Genomic DNA, 17,249 nt, shown 5'->3' on the forward strand with positions numbered 1-17,249 from the left:
CTGATAGATTCTTGAAATTTGAGAGCCACATCATCGCCCCACTCTCAGACCACTGCCATTGACCTTCGGCCTTTTCTCATGTCCATGTGGCTGCATGCTGTTTGCCATCAAGACAAGAAGCCTGCTCTTGACCTGATCTGCCGTCAGGACCCACAGACTAGAATCACTCTTTTAATCCTTTTCTTAAACTCTTCAACATGCCTTCTCTAACCAGCTTTCTCTGTACCCATCATAACAACCTCCTTGACCGCAATCAGTCACGAGTCAAGCAAGCACTCTTACTCTGAATTTCAAAAAGGACCCCACACTTCTCAAGCTGCCTCTCTGTTTCACAGCCCTCATCCTTCTTGACCTGTCTGCTGTGTTTGGCACAGTCAGCCACCAGTTACTTCTTGGCACCACCGCAGACCACGAGATCTGAGAATTTAACTGTGTATGGTGTCGTTCTACCTGGCTGACTGCATCCATCAGGTTTCATTGCTGGAATCCCTCAAGTGCTCAGTCAGTGGCTCTCTCCTATCCTTTCTTTCCAAGTAATGGATTGATCTTCCCTCCCCAGGTAAAGTTTAAGATTCACACTCTAATTCATGTCTCAGGCTGACAGATTTTACTTCAAGAGTACATACTATCTGCATCAACCTGAAGACAACTGAAGACACATGAGACAACTGAAACTAAGAAGGAAAGGAACCTGGAACATCAAATTAAATTGTGGACTACCAAAAGACTCAAGGGAAACACTTATGTCTCATTTAACACCATTAATGTCACCATTTGGTCCTATTTATTTTTTGTCTTTGTAGTGGATAAGGACTTGGACACTTTCCAAAACTCATTTAAGTACCAGGATTTTGTGGTTGCAGACTAATCCTTTATATATGTGCCACTGAATGCCATCATTTGCATCCTGTGTACACTAATGCTCAAACACAAATATCTGTTATCTGGTGAACTCAACATGAATGTATATGAATCATGTGACAACATTCAGTATTTTCTGGGCCTTTTCTTTCAAAGATGTGTGGAGAAGCTCTGATCACACACAAGCCCACATTTATCTTTGAGAGTCTTTCAGAGTGGACATATGTCCGAAACCAGTGTTGCTCACAGCCGTTTTGGCTTATGACCCCTTTCAATGAAGAAATGCCTACTTTCTAAATCTGCATCACTGGTTGCATATGTTTACTGGATTTGACCAGTTCAACAAAAGGGATTTCAAAAGGGATCTTTGCTCTAACTGAAGTAGTAAAATTATCCAGTAATTCAAAAGATTAGAAAAAAGTCTTAAGAAATAAGCATAACATATAATAAACAAACATTTTTCTGATTTGCTTTCTGGTTTATCATCTTGCAACCCCTCAGGTTTATTTCACAACCTCTTGTGGTGGTCCCGACCCCAAGGTTGGGAATCAGTGTTCTAAATTTAAACTAATAAATATACCATGTATTCTGTCCAGTTTATGAAGAAATGCATAATTTTAAAAAGGGTATCACCTAATGCAATTGTCACAGTCTAAATGAAACGGTTGGCTGAGAGTTCACATGTTCCACTCCCAGCTCTTTCATTTAGATTGCTTGATTTTTTTAGTTCAGGTTTGCTGTTCTTTCTGTTTCATCTTTTAATTTCTAGCTTCAGTTCAGGTGGTTGTATTTGCATGGTTGCGACTGCGCAGCCTTGAGAGATTCTGCTTTGTCTGGGAGGGTCTCTCGAAATGGTAAAACCTTTGTCCTACTTTCATAAGATCTCACTGCTCTGCCTCCTCTCTCTCTCATTTTCGACAGAGACTACCTCCTTGCACTCAACGATTGCTTTGTTTCTGCTAGTTGATGACTGAATATCAGAGTGCCTGTAATCTGGCAAACGTAGGTGTTTTTAATTAACTGTGCTTTGGCCAAGTCCTCTACTGCTCCCCAAGAAAGGGATTAACTCAAAACACTGACAAAAAACCCCAAGAAAGGCAAGAAAATGACTGAGCTCTAGGGGGACACGAGTTCTCTAAAAAGAAAGCCAAGGTGTTTTGCCAAAAGGGATTGAGGCACTTGCTTTGGGTTGACTCCAAAGCTGCCAAAAACTTACGCAAAAACAAATTTTAAAGCCAGAAATCCAAAAGAGATGGCCACATAACACCATCCCACCATGTGCTCCAGCAGACTGAGGCTTTTTAAAAACTAAGCTCAGCTGAAGGGAAGGCCTCCTAGCAAGCAGACACTGCCTACAGCTCAGCTCGTTAACTATGTGGAGTTCTAACAAACTGAAATGAATCAAGTTGTTAATCCTCTAAAAGTGTTTTTTGAAACCTGAGTGGTGGCTGGAACAGGATGCTTTGATGCATTTTGGTTATTGCTTTACACAGCAGGCAGGAATCACTAAAGAAAATGCTACTCATCCACATTCATATACGACAGACTAAAGTCAATTCAAATTCCAATAGATTTTAACTTCATACTCTTTTTCTCACAGTTCATTGCACGGCTGCGTCTTGGTGCTTGTGAAGTGCAATGAGCTCTGTACTTACAACCGTCTGGTCATGACTTAAAGCACCGAGCAAACTGTGTCTGTGACATTACAGGGTGGTACTTCATTCCAGACATTCCCAAAAGATCAGAGGGGGTAAAAACACATGTAGTCCAAGGAAACCATGAAAATGCTGTGCTTTGTGTGACTTCTGCAAAAAACAAGAAAAAAATGACTTCATTTTAGATCCCAAATGTTCTTGAGTGATTATGTCAGTGGAAAGCAATGCTGACACCCTTGACAATGGCCTCAGTGTACAGAAAAAAAGTGAAACTGGCTTCGCTTTAGCCTGTTTTCCACTGTTGCTGCATGGTCCTGTGAAAGAATCCTTTCTTTCTCTCTATGAACTCTGTGTATTAAACATGTTCAGTCTTTATGTGACAACCCCCAGCATGGCCCGCTTCACTGCACCCTACTCCAGTAGCAAACAAACCCATTCTCATGTGTCTTTACACCTGTTACCATCGGCTATTTTGGTATTTTGGACATATATTATTTCTATGTCTGTCTATAAATATTCTTCAGGCTTCAGAGTAGTTAATCCCTCACACACTGAGTCATACTGAGGGAAACTTATCATGTCTGTATTGAATTATTTTCATCAGTGAATCCCCATGATGCTTTGTCTTTAAGTCTGGTCACCTAAGAGAACGAGGCTCTCCTTGTGAAATTAGAAATCTGCCCAATTCTCAGAGCAACATAAGCTGTGGAGGGACAAGTAGGCTATTGTTAAAAGGATTTGGCTTCTTCAGAGCTTTTTTTCTCTCCTCGCGCCAAAACCGAGGCTTGAAAATCGTGAACTTTTGTCACCAAAATAGTTCACAAAGTGGGTGAATTAGAGATTAGTAGCGGAAAAAAGCGGAAAGTGCACAGTTTAGTTCCTCAAATAGAAAGGCTTAGGGTTTAATCTGAGGGCTTAACCACTTTAAAACATGTGGGATCGAGAGTTTATGAATATGAAAAATAGATACTATTTGGGGACAAAGTACCACTTGGGGACAATTTTTAATCAAAACTGAATCTTGTCTTGCCCTTCATGATGAGCAGTGCTACACCACTGCCCTCTGCAGGATATATTAACAACAAACCTGGGTTTTCCTTATTTTATTGACCTGAAAAAAAGGAAACATAATTACATCTGAAAAGTGGATTAATTTAATTATTCCATGCCCTTTGTGAATTACTTTGAATTCCCTGTCATGCACACATGAAATGTACTTCAAATCTGGTGTTCTGTGCTTTCATATATATAAAATGTTTCTACCGCAGCCCAGAAGACAGGAAAAAGAAAATCATATCAGTGCTCAAAGGCAATTTTGGGTCACGTCATGCTACATTATGTCCTATGTACTTGCAGATGGAGGCTCAGTGCCTTCATGTCCCCGCTCTGTGCAGGCTGGGATACAGGGAGATACAGTAGAAGCAGAGTCACTGATACAAAGCAGTAATTGCTTGGTGGGGTACTGTTAATTTTGATTTAGAAAGTTCAACCACCTCCTGAAATCAAGTGAGGCCTCAGTAGATTTCCCAGCTGGGATCAGCTTCATTAGACAAAGTTGATCTCTGAGGGAATTTGCCTGTCTTTAAATAAAAAGTGTGTGAGCAAGACCACCAGGGCTCTGAGGATGAGATTCCCATTAGTTCCTATGAGCCGTGACTTCTAGACCTGCTTACCTGGATTTCATATTACACACTCAATTTACAATCTTAGTCCACTGTATCATTGTTTCTAAAGTCACAAACAATATTCATTTTACTGTTGCTTAGCTCATTCCCCCCCTGCCCTGGCCTTGTCTGATGTTGATTGTCACCCAGCCTCCCGACTCCTCCCCCACTTCAGCTGTACCGCAGTGCAGCTCGCCCTGCCAGACCCCTGCAAGGTTAACACTGCTTCAGGGCCTCAAAGTCACTGAGAGGCCTGACGGGTGAAGCCAAACATTTTTTTCCCCCACTGGCACAGATCTCATCTCTCCCACGCTTTGATTTGCAAGTGATAGAGAACTGTTTAATTTGGTTTTAATCTTGGCCCTGCACGGTACAGTAAGTCAGGTTTTCCAAAGTGAAAGGTCAGAAATGTTCTCTGAGCTTATATATATATATATTGATCTTTTGCAGTTCTGGGGTACTTTTTGATAAATGAGTCAACCTTTTCTCAGGTAACAGAGAGATTAATTCACCTGTAGTATAAGAGGATATTTACAATATTAGATTTTGCACTACAGTAATTTGTCATTATATAACGCCTTCACACTGACTGACCTTTTCCAATAACATTTTTTGTAGTAGCTGCTCACTATAAAGGTAAAAGTGATTTATTAGGGGAAAACAATTAACTACACATAATAACCAAACAAGTCTTCTTTTTCTCAAAACAGTTTATTAATTTGTGGAAACAACTCAAGTCAGAGAGCAAGAGATCAGCTTGTTGTTGTGTTTTACAGAGGAAAATCATCTATTTAAAAATACATTTCATATACACTTATCTAACAGTTCATTGGTTTGTCAAAAATAATGCCGTTTTCATCCTTCACAATTTCTTTAGTGTTTCTGTTTTATAGAACTCCACATATCAACATCAACGGTATTCTCAACTGTTAAGCTGCCGCCACAGTAAAAAACTACACCAACATAAAGAAATACTTTAAGTTTCATTCATTATCTTTGCAAGAGAGACGTTATGTTTTCAGGAAAAGTTTCTACATTCATCTGTCAGTTTTTTCTGACCACGAGGCACAAAGACAGAAGTATTTAAAGAGGAATGTCATTGAAAGTGCTTTAAAGGTCCCATGAAAGAAAAAATGAAATGTTTTGTAATGGTCTTCTTGTGTCAGTGGGTTTATAGTTCTGTTTTCCATTATCTCTATTTCAGTATAACATCCAGCTCTTTCCCTGTGTCACATAATGAAAATGACAAGTTTATCCTTAAGCTAACGCTAACAGCAACACTGATAGTTTGCACAACATATCCAAAAACAAAATAAATGTTCAATGTTTAAGCCATTTCATGGGACCTTTAAGGGAAATGTAGGCATGGTTCACAATGTTTTGTCTGCAGCATTGAGGAAACACAGACGGTCCGTCACAGGAGGGACAGTGCATTGAGTGATTTTTGTTCACAAGTAGAGCTTGAGTTTGGTATTTACAGACCCTCGGCTCAGTCTCATCCGAAGTTCACAGCCTTTGTTGTCCTCGCATTGATGAAATCAGATTTCCTGTAGCCACACTGTTGAGAGAGAAAGTGTTGAATATGGACACTTATTTGTGTTGTGATGCCGAATTTCTTATATATATTTCTAAGTATAAGATGTATTTGATATTTGAACTTTTTCACTTTGGTGCCCCCAAGTGGTAGTAACAAAAAAGACACTGAGGCAGACTGTAATCGCCCACAATGGCCAAACAATGAGACATAAAAGGGTTAGCTACATCAGACCGTTGAATTTCTATCCTCTCACAATATAGCGTATATCAGTGGTTCCCAAACTCTTTAGTGTGTGACCCCTTAAAACCACTGCTGTATATCATCATGTCGTAGCCAACTGATCTGTAGGTCAGTGACTGCACTCTGTGAACAAATAAGAGTCATGCACAAAACTGACTGACAGCTAATAGCTTCGTCTAAATGCAGCAACTTAAAGACGAGAAGAAGCTAAAACAAATCATTTTACTTGCACTATCTGTGCTGTGACACAAAATGTTATTAAAGCTTGTAATGCGGGCCTCACAAACCACCATGCATGGCGGTCATCCTTTAGGAAAGCATGTGTTATAATGTATCGCATGGATAGGAACCCACCTTCTTGTAGGCCCCATGGAGATCACTGTGTTTCCACATGGTGTGCAGCAGGACACATGCTGCCTGACCCGCTCTGCTTGGTCCAAAACTAGGAAATTGAAAGTTGAAATTATTCTTTCTCTAAATGTGGTATATAAGTATAGAAAAACACTACACATCCCAGGTTAAAGGTTCTTTGCTGTCACAACATACATCTTCATAAAGTGATACTCAAACAGGACATTATGCTAAGGTGAGTGCAGACTAACCTGTTGTCCTTGCTGCTGATGTTGATGATCTTCGGGAGGGCTCCCTGGTTGACGATGGCTCTGACATGCTGCATGTCGCTCTGACTCAGGTTAATCAGGATGTGACACAGAGAGGACGTCACCTCAGTGGGAAGGTCGGTGCCGGTGTCGTCGTTGGGGAGCATCCCCACAACCTCTGGCAACACCTGCTTCACTTCAGGACAACAAATAAAAGATATATTTAAAGTGTGCAAAATTAAAAAAGGTACAGTTTGTGGTCCAAATGGAAACAAATTCTTTGTGAAGAGAAATGAAAGGTTAATATTTAAAACCTCAAAGTATCTCAGGTGTGAATGGAAACAGTTACCGATGTCGGGGTGCAGCTCCTGGTAGCGCGACAGGTTTTTTATTAGAGATATGGCCATCCTCTTCACATCACTCTCTCCCTCCTCTAACATCTTCCTGATATGCTGAAGGCCATTTTCCCGTTGGGCAATAGTGAAGGTGATGGCTTCAGTCACCTGCCAGAGAATATATCAAATAGGTGGAATATATTGCTATATTACTTTGAATTGATTTACACTTCTTAATAAACAATGAGAACTATGTTTTCTAATGCTGTTAAATGTTTGTTTACATCAATAGTTTTCATATACAGTGTGACAAATTGTGCACAGGTTTTGGAATCAGTCACAATTCATGAATTTCTCCATAATCTAGCACTGAAATGACTTGTTAAGTTATTGACGAATCAATCAACAAAAAATACCTGATCACAATTGATTGATCTTTTGAGTTATATATTAATTAAGAATACCCTAAATGTGCTTGCTTTTCTCCATTTCATATGATTATGAATTTAAAAGTGAATATCCACAACCTTCCAAATGCCCCCACTTTTGTAATATGACTTCAACTTAGTTTCTTTCATCAGTCAGACGGAAATGTAATCCACAGAGCAGGTTAATAAACATACATAACAATACATTATATGGCTTACTTAACTGGGAGAACAGGTGCGACAAAATGTTGATTAAAAATCACAATTTATAACTTTAGTGTTTTGATTGTTGTTTAGGAAAGTATAGTGCAAGTAAAATTAAGACATTAAGACAAATATGGATCTATAAATTCTAAATAAGGCTGTGTGGGCAGTATATTAAAGCTCTATGTTGTTCGTTTCCTCTTTACAGAATGAAACTCTAAACAGAAACAGGGCTGAAGTTTACATCGACTCCCATCTTACCGCTCCGTTCCCAGCCGTGATGTTCTGCAGGGCTCCGATGGCAGCCTCCTGTGTGTGGTGACGCACACTGCGGGCAATCAGCGACAGGTACATCCGGATAGTGATGGCGCTCCACAACCACTCTATGCCACGGGGGTTGGCCTTCTCCTCCAGCAGGGGGCACTGTCGCTCCAGATGCTGGAGAGAAACAGTTGATGAGCTGCAGTTGATTCTAGATCAGTGGGTTAACTGGGTTCACATCGACAGCAAGAGGCCGCTGTAATGCAGCAGATTACCATTGAATGAAGTCCATCTTTTTTTGTCTTGCTTTTATTGTGTGTGCCTGTTTAGGCATTTAAAGTTGACTTAACCAGGGAAGACTGGCTGAACATCCATGCCATTTTGCAGCATCATTACACTTTAAATTTATATTATAGAGAATTCAGACTGCCCAATGCAGTCACTGAGGAGCTGCAATGCAGATCATTATTCAAGGGGTCTAATGGGCATGCAAAAACCTTTTCATTAAAGACACAGTGAAATGAAAAATGCATTTTCCAAACTGTAATCCTCTCTCCTGGTTTATTTTTCATGCATGTATTGTTACATGCTAAATATGTCAAAAAGAGTATCATTATATCAAAATCCCTCTACTTTCTGTAAAACATTAAAATATTTTTGATGACTCGTCTGGGATATATATGATCCATTATATAAAGCCACACTTGAGCATTAGCTTGTGGGCTGTAGTAGCTAGCAGAGTAATACCAAAATAGCAGGTGTGTGTTTGGATTTGAGTCTGCAAAAACCTTGTTTATATTTCACATCACTGAAGCTCTAACTTCTGTTTCACTGTGACTTTGAAGCCTTTAAAGGAGCACTCCCCTGATACGACACATCAAGTTCAGTTTACTCATCACAAGGTGGACAACTCTGGACATATCTGTATAATGTCTTCTGTGGCTCTGGAGGAAGCGCTCCAAAGTCTGAGAAAATGACCTTGATTATGACATCAGGTTTATCTCAGTTTGGGTTTACAGACTACAAACTTAAAATTACCAGATAGGGAGGGGGGTCAAATCAGGGACACTATCAAGGGGCATTATGGGAAGTGGAAGATCCAGTGTTTTTGGTGCTTGACACATACTATAAGTCAGGATATCTCAGCCTCTGCTGCATCAATTTTGACTCAACTGACTCAGGTGCTGGGCGGGTAGCGTACAGTTGCATTGTCTGGAAACAACGCTAAATAGCAGGTTATTCCACTGTTGGCACAGATGCACCTGACAAAAAATGTAAAATGTATCATTTGTTTTGATGTCTATATATATATAAGACAAAGACAAATATGATCGCCCTCTATGAAGCTGTTTTATGGGTGATTAAACCTGCAGCAATCCAGCCATTTTCCCAGAATATCGCTCTCAAATATTACATTGTGAGGACATCTTTTGTACTGTCAGTGTGGATTATTGTCCCCAGGGATTACCTCTGTGATCTTGGCACCGCGATAAGCAAAGCAGCCGACAGCCTTTGGTTTGGGAGCCAAGTTTTGTCGAGATTCTCGGAGATCTCTGGTGTACTTTTTAGGAAGCTCTGCCTCTATCTGATAAGACAGGTTGTGCAGGATGCAGACGCAGTTCTCTGTGGACTTCAAAGCAGACATATAGATAAATATCAAATCAAATGCAGTATGGCAAGCTGTTACATACATCGATACAACATACAAGCTTGAATGCTAGTAATGTGTGCCTGAACTATTTATGTTTGGACTTGGATAGAGACTTTTTTTAATTCAGTGAGAAACAGGATTTATACGAGTGACTTGACATGGGTCAAAGTATAGTCACAAAATATATGTACATGCATGCATCAATACATGAGGTGGAGAATGATTTGAGAATGCTGCAGATGTGGAAATTCCTATATGAGGACCCATAACAAGTTGCACTAGATCAACATTTTCATTTCACCTTGTCGTCTGTTTTATAGTCGGCTATGGCTCCCCGGATGTAGTAGACCAGACAGTCAATAAGGTTCTCACACTCCCTCATTGCTTTCCTGCCATCTGGACCAGCAGAGCTCAGATTTCTGGAAACAAAAACAAAGTCAAGGTAATGTGACATTTGCGTGTGTTTCAACCAGATAAGCATTTTTCAGTCCCACTGAACCATGTCAGAAAATTCAGCAATGTTAATAACAAGGAATTCCCACATTAACTGTAAAAAGTTAACGGATGCACTGTTTTGGACCTCAGGCCTTTCCAAAGCCCGCAGCAACCATGACAAATCATTTTTATGTAATCCAACTTCCCTAGGAAAATAAATACAACAGTTAACATTCCAACTCCACACAACAGGTTCTTTGTGCAGTGATGAAATATAAATCGGAGAGGAACTCGTCATTTTCTCTCATCCACAGGGAGCTCAAAATGTTTGAGAACATGATTAGGAGAACCTGATAACACTGGGCCGGCGAGGACTGAGTGATTTCAGTTCGGCAGAGCGGAGAGAAGAGAGCTCGATGAATAATTCAGTCTTTCACTCATTTGATCTGGCCATAGTTGCCAAGGGAGCAGCGCGTCTGACATGTCCTGCTTTAGAAACTGAGCGATGATCTACTGTATGTTTTAAACAATTAAGCCAGCAATATGATACCTACTCTTAGACCACAACACATCAATTGTGGTTTAACACAATGCCATGATAGTAGAGAAATTGGATAAAAACAGGATATTTTGGTGACCAGGCTTAATGAGAAAGCGGTATCAGCTTTCATTTAGGCTTTATTTTCATGGTGTGTAGATAGTAGCCACTGAAGTGATTATATGTGGCTCATGAAGAAGAGATTGCCGTTATGACAAGCAGCCAACAGGTATGATGAGTACAAAGGTTATATCTGCAGAGCCACAGAATTCTTCTGCATTTCTGACTGCCGTTAATATATCAGAAGACCTAGCTTGTTGTTGTTTTTAGCCATGCTAGCTAGACGCTGACTTTTCCTCTTGCGCCACCAGCAAATATATTGACAACTATTGGAAATTTCAATTTGTTGAATACTATGGTTTGTTTTTGTTTTTTCAGTTAACTCTGTCCCTTTGTCATATCATAAAATGATTTCCTTCTGCTGCACAGTGATCATACATTGACTCTACTGACTCACTTTTTTAATTTAAGTTTCTCCAAATGTGTCAATCCGGACTTTGCGGTTGTTGGTGATAAAATCAATATCTTCAGGATACAAAGTCATTTATTTGATGTCTAGCAAAGTATGTGATTATTATTGTAGACATTCTCAAATTCTCTATCTAGTCTGATATGAGCTGATTATCCGACACCAGGTGTCTGTTCGCTTTAATCCATAATCTACGCTGCACAAGCTCACTGAGTATCTAGTTCCAAAGCTAGCAAAGAAGCCTACCGCAGGCAGCCAGTAGCACTGTGGAAAACATCAGCATCAGCTAGGAGCTCGTCTTTTGGGTTCTCGCCTTCAGAAATGCCAGAACTGGGCACCAGGACGCACTGGGTGAGGACAGATAGTGCCTCTCTGGTAAGACGCTCCTTCAAAAGGTCATGAGAGGAGAGGTTCCACAAAAGACCTAGCAGTGAGATAGAAATATACTTTTATCATTTGCAAAGGCATTTATCTCAAAATTTTAGCTAAACTGGCTCTGTATTTATAACCCCCACAATGACATCTAAAGGCTTAAAGCCAATATGTGTCTATATAAAGCAAATAAAGCCAGTAGAGGTGACAGTGTGCCCAAATAGTGCAGCAATCATACTGCAAAAATAGAAAATGAAGTCCTGTTTATGAAGCTAAGTAAAAGGCTGACCAGTGAGTTCTCGTCTGGTCTCCACATCACGGCTGCTCTTCAGTGCACGCAAAATGGTGACCAGGCCATCATTTTCCTTCACCTCCATCTTGTTTTCGCTGCTCTGGTAAACGACATTACGCAGAGCGCCAGCGGCGACACGCTGCACCTCCTCATTGTCACTGCTGAGGAGCTGCAGCAGCTTTCCAATCCCACGGAGATAATATACCTGGGAACAAGAGCGGGTTGCCAGGTTAATCTGCAGACAGATGTAGAATCTACGTAAGGCATGACATTCAGAAAATGTTATATGATATGACCATGATCTAAGAAATTCATCAACAACATGGAAGGACTGATATCACTTCCAAAGCCACAGGAAAATTACATAACTATTTAATTATTCCTGCTAAACCCTCCATTACTGAATCTACGATCCCATTCATGATAAGCAACGCTGAGTTTTACATGTTTAACTGCCAACAAATCCTATTTTGAATCACTGTAAAATGACCCCATACAATGCATGTGATTAAACATACCATCTTTTTAGCATTTGCACTCTTGAAACATTGATTTTGTATGTGGCTGGCTGCACAGATCAGTGTTTCCTCATTATCCTGGGTCAACAGGTTCACGGCCCTCTCTAACGTCATCTCTGGAGGCTTGTGCTCTGACTTCCTGTGTGAGAAGACAGCCATGAATGAAAAAAATGTACCATCCCCAAATGTCTCAAAAATACAGCCCATGGCCTGAATCACACATTCAGGGAAATGCAAGAATATATTAAATGTACAAAGTGAACACACAGAGAAATGAACACAAACAAACACAAGGTCTTACAGTGTCATGACATTGTGCGCCTCTATCTGTTGAATGGGGAGTTCTTCTACTTCCATCTGCCTCCCCATGTCCACCTCCAGACTGGTGACCGAGGGCGGGAATGAGTTCACTCTACGGAGCCCCTGACCCTCCCTCCTGATTTGAGCCAACCAGGACAGGCCTTCATCGGGCTGGATAGCTCCAAGCATCATATCACCACTTTGTGCCTGCACAGTGTGTTGGTCCTGTTTGACAACACTTTGGTTATAATTCCAGCGAGAGCCATATTCTCCACTTTGCTGAAACGCTGCATTTGCAAACACAGGCTGTGGTGCTGCTGTCTGCCTGAGTGACCGATGGCGGAAGCTCCCGAGTGCAGATGTGGACGCATGCGGCCGTGTGACACGGGGTGCCTCTGAGAAGGCATAGCGACGAAATGAATCACAACCAAATGAGTGGTCCAGCAGAGTGCCCACCCTGTGTGACTGACTGGGTCCTGGATGGGTGTACGTCCCATAACGGTAGATATAATTGAAGCAACTGCGAGGAAACTCTGGGCTCGGTGGTGGAGACACTTCCACCCTCCTGGATGGTCTCCGCACATGGTTGCTTGCAGAGCTGGCGAAGCCCAATCCATTTACCTGTAACAAACAAAAAAAAACAAACACAATCCACACTTTAATATATTGTGACCTGTTTATTCTGCTGGTACTTTCACTTTAAATTCCTGTGGGAAGATTTTAAATTTATTTGGCAAAATAGTCCAAAATGCACAGTATTACACACTAATTGACTGTACAAAAAGTCATTATGGTGCCTTGCACAGTTAATAAGTTATTTTGAGCTATATAATGCATTAAACTCTATGGTTGTGGTCATAACTCAACACACGTATACACGAGCCCTGAAACAGACAAACTGATGGGCTCGGAGGCTCTGATTATGAAGCAGCAGCAGACCATTTGAATACATTCAAATTGTGGCGTACAATATTTAAAGCGCCGCTTGATATGTATCTACGAGTCCACGTTGTTCTTTTATGATGGACACGTACAAAATACAAAGAGACGGCAACTGAAACATGCAAAGTATAGAACTGATTTAGATTCATTAGAGCCCATATAAACCTTTTAGAGACACGTGAAGAAGATGATAAATGTCACTAAACTCCCTTACCTTCATGTTTGGTAAAAGTCCATCTGTAGCATCAAAGCTCTTTGCTGTGTTTTTCTGTAAATGGACACTACCTGAAACAAGTTGAGGAGGTTTTGTTAGAGTGTACAATTTCACACTGTAATTACCTAAACGCATGGCAACACTAACACTTCCTTGGGTCAGGAGCATGACTCCCACCCTGGCTGCCCGAGCTAAAAAAGCACAGTAAACACTCACAGTGCCGCAAGCGTCTTTGTAAACTAGAGCAAACCAAATGTGGTGTTCATCGGCCTTAAGAGGGATTAACAAGAGGAAGGCAGAGGGAGAAGCAGGAGAGCAGAGAAGTGAGATGAAACAGATCAAACAGACACTCTGACTCCTGTCTGTGTATTATTTATGTTTATCATCAATAATTGACATAAATGCCAATTATATCTGCCCATAGGTCCAACAAAACCCATTATTTCTAGACATTATCCTCTCAGTGTGTCGTGTTACAGGATGCCACATAACAAAAGAACCACAGCAAGTCATTTAAACACCCACTACAATCAATGAATCGTTTCAATCATTTGCTGGTTCCAGCTGCTCAAATGTGAGGCTTTGCTACTGTTCTCTGTCAAATACAACAGTTAACTTGAGTTTTTTTAAGTGTTGACTTTTGGTTGAACAAAACAAGACATTTGAGAGAAGGGAAACGTTTTATACCACACAATTACTTGCTTAATAGAGAAAATAAGCAGCAGATCAGTCAATAATGAAAACAAATGTTAGTTTCAGCCCTATTAGTATGCAAGTGACAGATTTTGCTCTAGACAGAATCATTTCTGACTCACTATTCATTATACTAAGCTTATTCTACTTTTCATGTCTCTGATCAGTCAGTCTTAGGTGGCTGAAAGCATGAGGTCTGAAATGTCTTCACACCTAGTTTAGTTCAAGAATTTAATCTCTCACAGGAGGAAGCCTCCTCTTTGAAAATAGTCTTGTTATGAGGAAAGCCAGCCGAAAAAGCTTCATTTTTACTTCCCTTACTTTTACTACTTAAAAAACTCTTGTTTAAAAACATATAACAAGCACATTAATAAGTACTGACAAACTGATCTTTTATGGAACGAAATCATCGCTGTCCTAAAAATATTATTATTATTTTTGGTTGATGACTGACTGGAGTTCATAGCTGACCCACCCTCGTCTTTATTTAGGCTGCCAGTGCATAATAAATAAGGGCATAACCCACTGGAAAGCAGGCCAGTGGGTGAGATATTAAATTCAAGCTCTGTCAGCTGTCACTTCCATCTCCCTTTAGGCGCATGAATGAAACTGCAGATACCTGTTGGACGAGCAAAATACTGTGCGACATGCATTCCAGCCACAACAAAAATGTCTGTATTTAGTCAAAAAAAAAACAACAACATTGTTCTGCTGTTCCAATTTAAATCACTTTTTATGATTGTTGCTTTTTGTTCACTGTAAAATACTGGATAGTTTCACCTCATCAGTGTCTAACAGTTCAAATAAAACAAATGAAGCAGTCTGAGAGGTTTATGGGAGAAAATCACACTTTGTCAACGAAACACTGGGTCACAAGCATACATTGCTTCAGTCAAAGAGGCCACCGACACAAACTATTTGATAGTACGGTTTAATTGTCTAATACAGTGCTTCTCGAACTAAAGTTAAAGAGGAATAGTGGGAGGGAGAAGTGTGAGTGTTTGGCATTTACCACCTTCAGTCATTACCATTCAGTCAAATGCTGAAAAATGATCCTTTCAGGTGGATGTTCACCTTGTTGCGGATACATATGTGTAATAATATCTGAGCCTGAGCCTCCTGTGTGGTATTCTGTAATTCAGCCATACAAAATAATCCTGATCATAGCAGAAACTGGACATTACCATTTGACACAGTCTTTCTTGCCCTCCGTGCCAGTGTGAGCTGAACCTGCTGCTGAACGCGCAGACTCCGGTCGCTTGAATTCACTTTCGCCGAGGATCTCGCAGTCGGCTCGGCCGGCAGAGCCAGACTGGTGTCCAGCACGAACGAGTCCTGCGCAGGTAACGCTGATTTAAAAAACACCTCTTCCATTGTGAACAAACACAAATCCGCTAAGAGTCTAAATCGGCTGCTTCATTTAACTGGATAGGTACTGTTCCTGGTCCTGCTTTGTCGTCCCATTCAGGTGGGTCCTGACACTGAGGAGGGCGGGGCCAGAGGCGACGCACCTGAGGTGTCAGGTGTCGCTGCTGGGAGGTATCGGTTAATGTTACAGTTCAACATTACGCTGAATGTAACCAAGTACTATACTCAGTTTTGACTTAATTGTACTGTACTTGAGTATTTTCATTTTCTGCTACTTTACTGCATTTCAGAGGGAAACACTTTCTAACAGCTGTAGTTTAAGTTAACTTTAAAGATTATTTCACATAGATTCAAAACAGTTATTTAAGAGTCTGTTTTCATTTAGGCCTCTGCATTTGGCTCTTTGTGTTGTCGACACCATGCTGCAGGCAACTGCATGGCCTGTTTTTTCCCAGTTGAGAACAAAGACCAGCTTCTATTCTATTCTGTTCTATTGTTAAGATATTATAATATGTTCAATTACGTTAACTTCCAAACAAAGCTGGATTACTGGGTGCAGCTGTCCTGAAGGCTCACGGTCAGTGTGTTTGTGGTACTTTGATAAAAAAGCAGATTTGGCTTGGGAACATCCACCATTTAAGAATAAGGAGTGAAATTATAGTCTTCAGAGGGGCCCCTGCAAATCTGGTCCCAGGGTCAGAATGCAGTATTACGGCCCCTGTCATTTGAGACTGTGTGAATTGTCTAACCCAAAAATGTCAGCCAATAAACATGTAACATTACAGATGCTAATCCCAACTAAGAATGGGGGGTGGAGGTGGGAAGCGGCCCACATTTTTACCCTGGGGCGCTATCGCAGGTTACAGTCTAGTCAGGTCTAGTCATGACTCCAAAGCTATTAAGTCACTAAACCTTCAAATGTTTTGAAATGTTTTGACATAATGGCTAATTAACTGCTGGGCCTTCTTTGTCTTTTGCTACTTCATGAAACAAAGTCACTGAATCATTTCCCAAACAGTAATAATTATGATATTTTGCCTCATAGACAGTAAATATTGCCTTTGAAAGAATGAAAATTCAACAACAGTTACAATAAGATTATCCCCCTTTAATGCAATATTTTCTTAAAAACAATCTTTCCAGTCCAGGTCTTCAAATCACGTTCACATTAAACTTTTCTGTGCATAATATTCATGACAAAATGGTGGCAAATCTTTCGTTTGCTTTGATAAAAAAAAATCCTCAGGATACATCCATGTGACATTACAATGTGTACAGCAAATCAAGCTGTCCAAAATCCACAAAAGTTATTGAGTCGACACTTGTGTCCAGGCTGCCTTACATGTTTGTACATGATCACGTACATTTCATGTGTGGGATTCTTATCTTTTACGGTCATGCTTTAACTCTAAAAGGAGCATTCACAGATCAACATAGACCCAGCATCAAACAAAGGTTCCAACAAGTGGAAGAAGAAGGTGTTTTAGGGGGACACTGAGCTGCAAAATATTAAGATTAATGGGTTTAAGTTAAATTTCTGTTATTGGGATTGCAGTCTTATATTAAGTGTTTTTTTAAAAACAGTATGGGGTGAAAAGAATAAGTGTCTGTGG

At 40.5% G+C, this 17,249-nt stretch overlaps 1 protein-coding gene across 1 annotated transcript; it reads right to left on the reverse strand.

Moving 5' to 3' along the window:
- Positions 1-4,936: 4,936 nt before the first annotated feature.
- Positions 4,937-15,642, reverse strand: pkp2 (plakophilin 2). Its single transcript, XM_070929123.1, has 13 exons — positions 15,453-15,642; positions 13,576-13,646; positions 12,421-13,040; positions 12,120-12,258; positions 11,599-11,806; positions 11,184-11,361; positions 9,737-9,854; positions 9,253-9,414; positions 7,785-7,961; positions 6,906-7,059; positions 6,560-6,752; positions 6,312-6,399; positions 4,937-5,738 (listed from the first exon to the last, which is right to left on the reverse strand). Exons 1-13 carry the CDS (start codon positions 15,640-15,642, stop codon positions 5,676-5,678), a joined length of 2,361 nt encoding a protein of 786 aa, XP_070785224.1. The 3' UTR covers positions 4,937-5,675.
- Between the last annotated feature and the right edge of the window lie 1,607 nt (positions 15,643-17,249).

Source organism: Enoplosus armatus, chromosome 22 (assembly GCF_043641665.1).
Source record: "Enoplosus armatus isolate fEnoArm2 chromosome 22, fEnoArm2.hap1, whole genome shotgun sequence".
NCBI classification, from domain to species: domain Eukaryota; kingdom Metazoa; phylum Chordata; class Actinopteri; order Centrarchiformes; family Enoplosidae; genus Enoplosus; species Enoplosus armatus.

Excerpts from the sequence above, each read along its gene's own strand:
- pkp2 (XM_070929123.1), bottom strand. The coding sequence starts at position 15,642 with ATGGAAGAGGTGTTTTTTAAATCAGCGTTACCTGCGCAGGACTCGTTC. Across the intron at positions 13,041-13,575 it reads GACTTTTACCAAACATGAAG|GTAAATGGATTGGGCTTCGC; the intron begins GTAAGGGAGTTT and ends TGTTTGTTACAG. Across the intron at positions 9,855-11,183 it reads AGTGCTACTGGCTGCCTGCG|AAATCTGAGCTCTGCTGGTC; the intron begins GTAGGCTTCTTT and ends TTTTGTTTCCAG.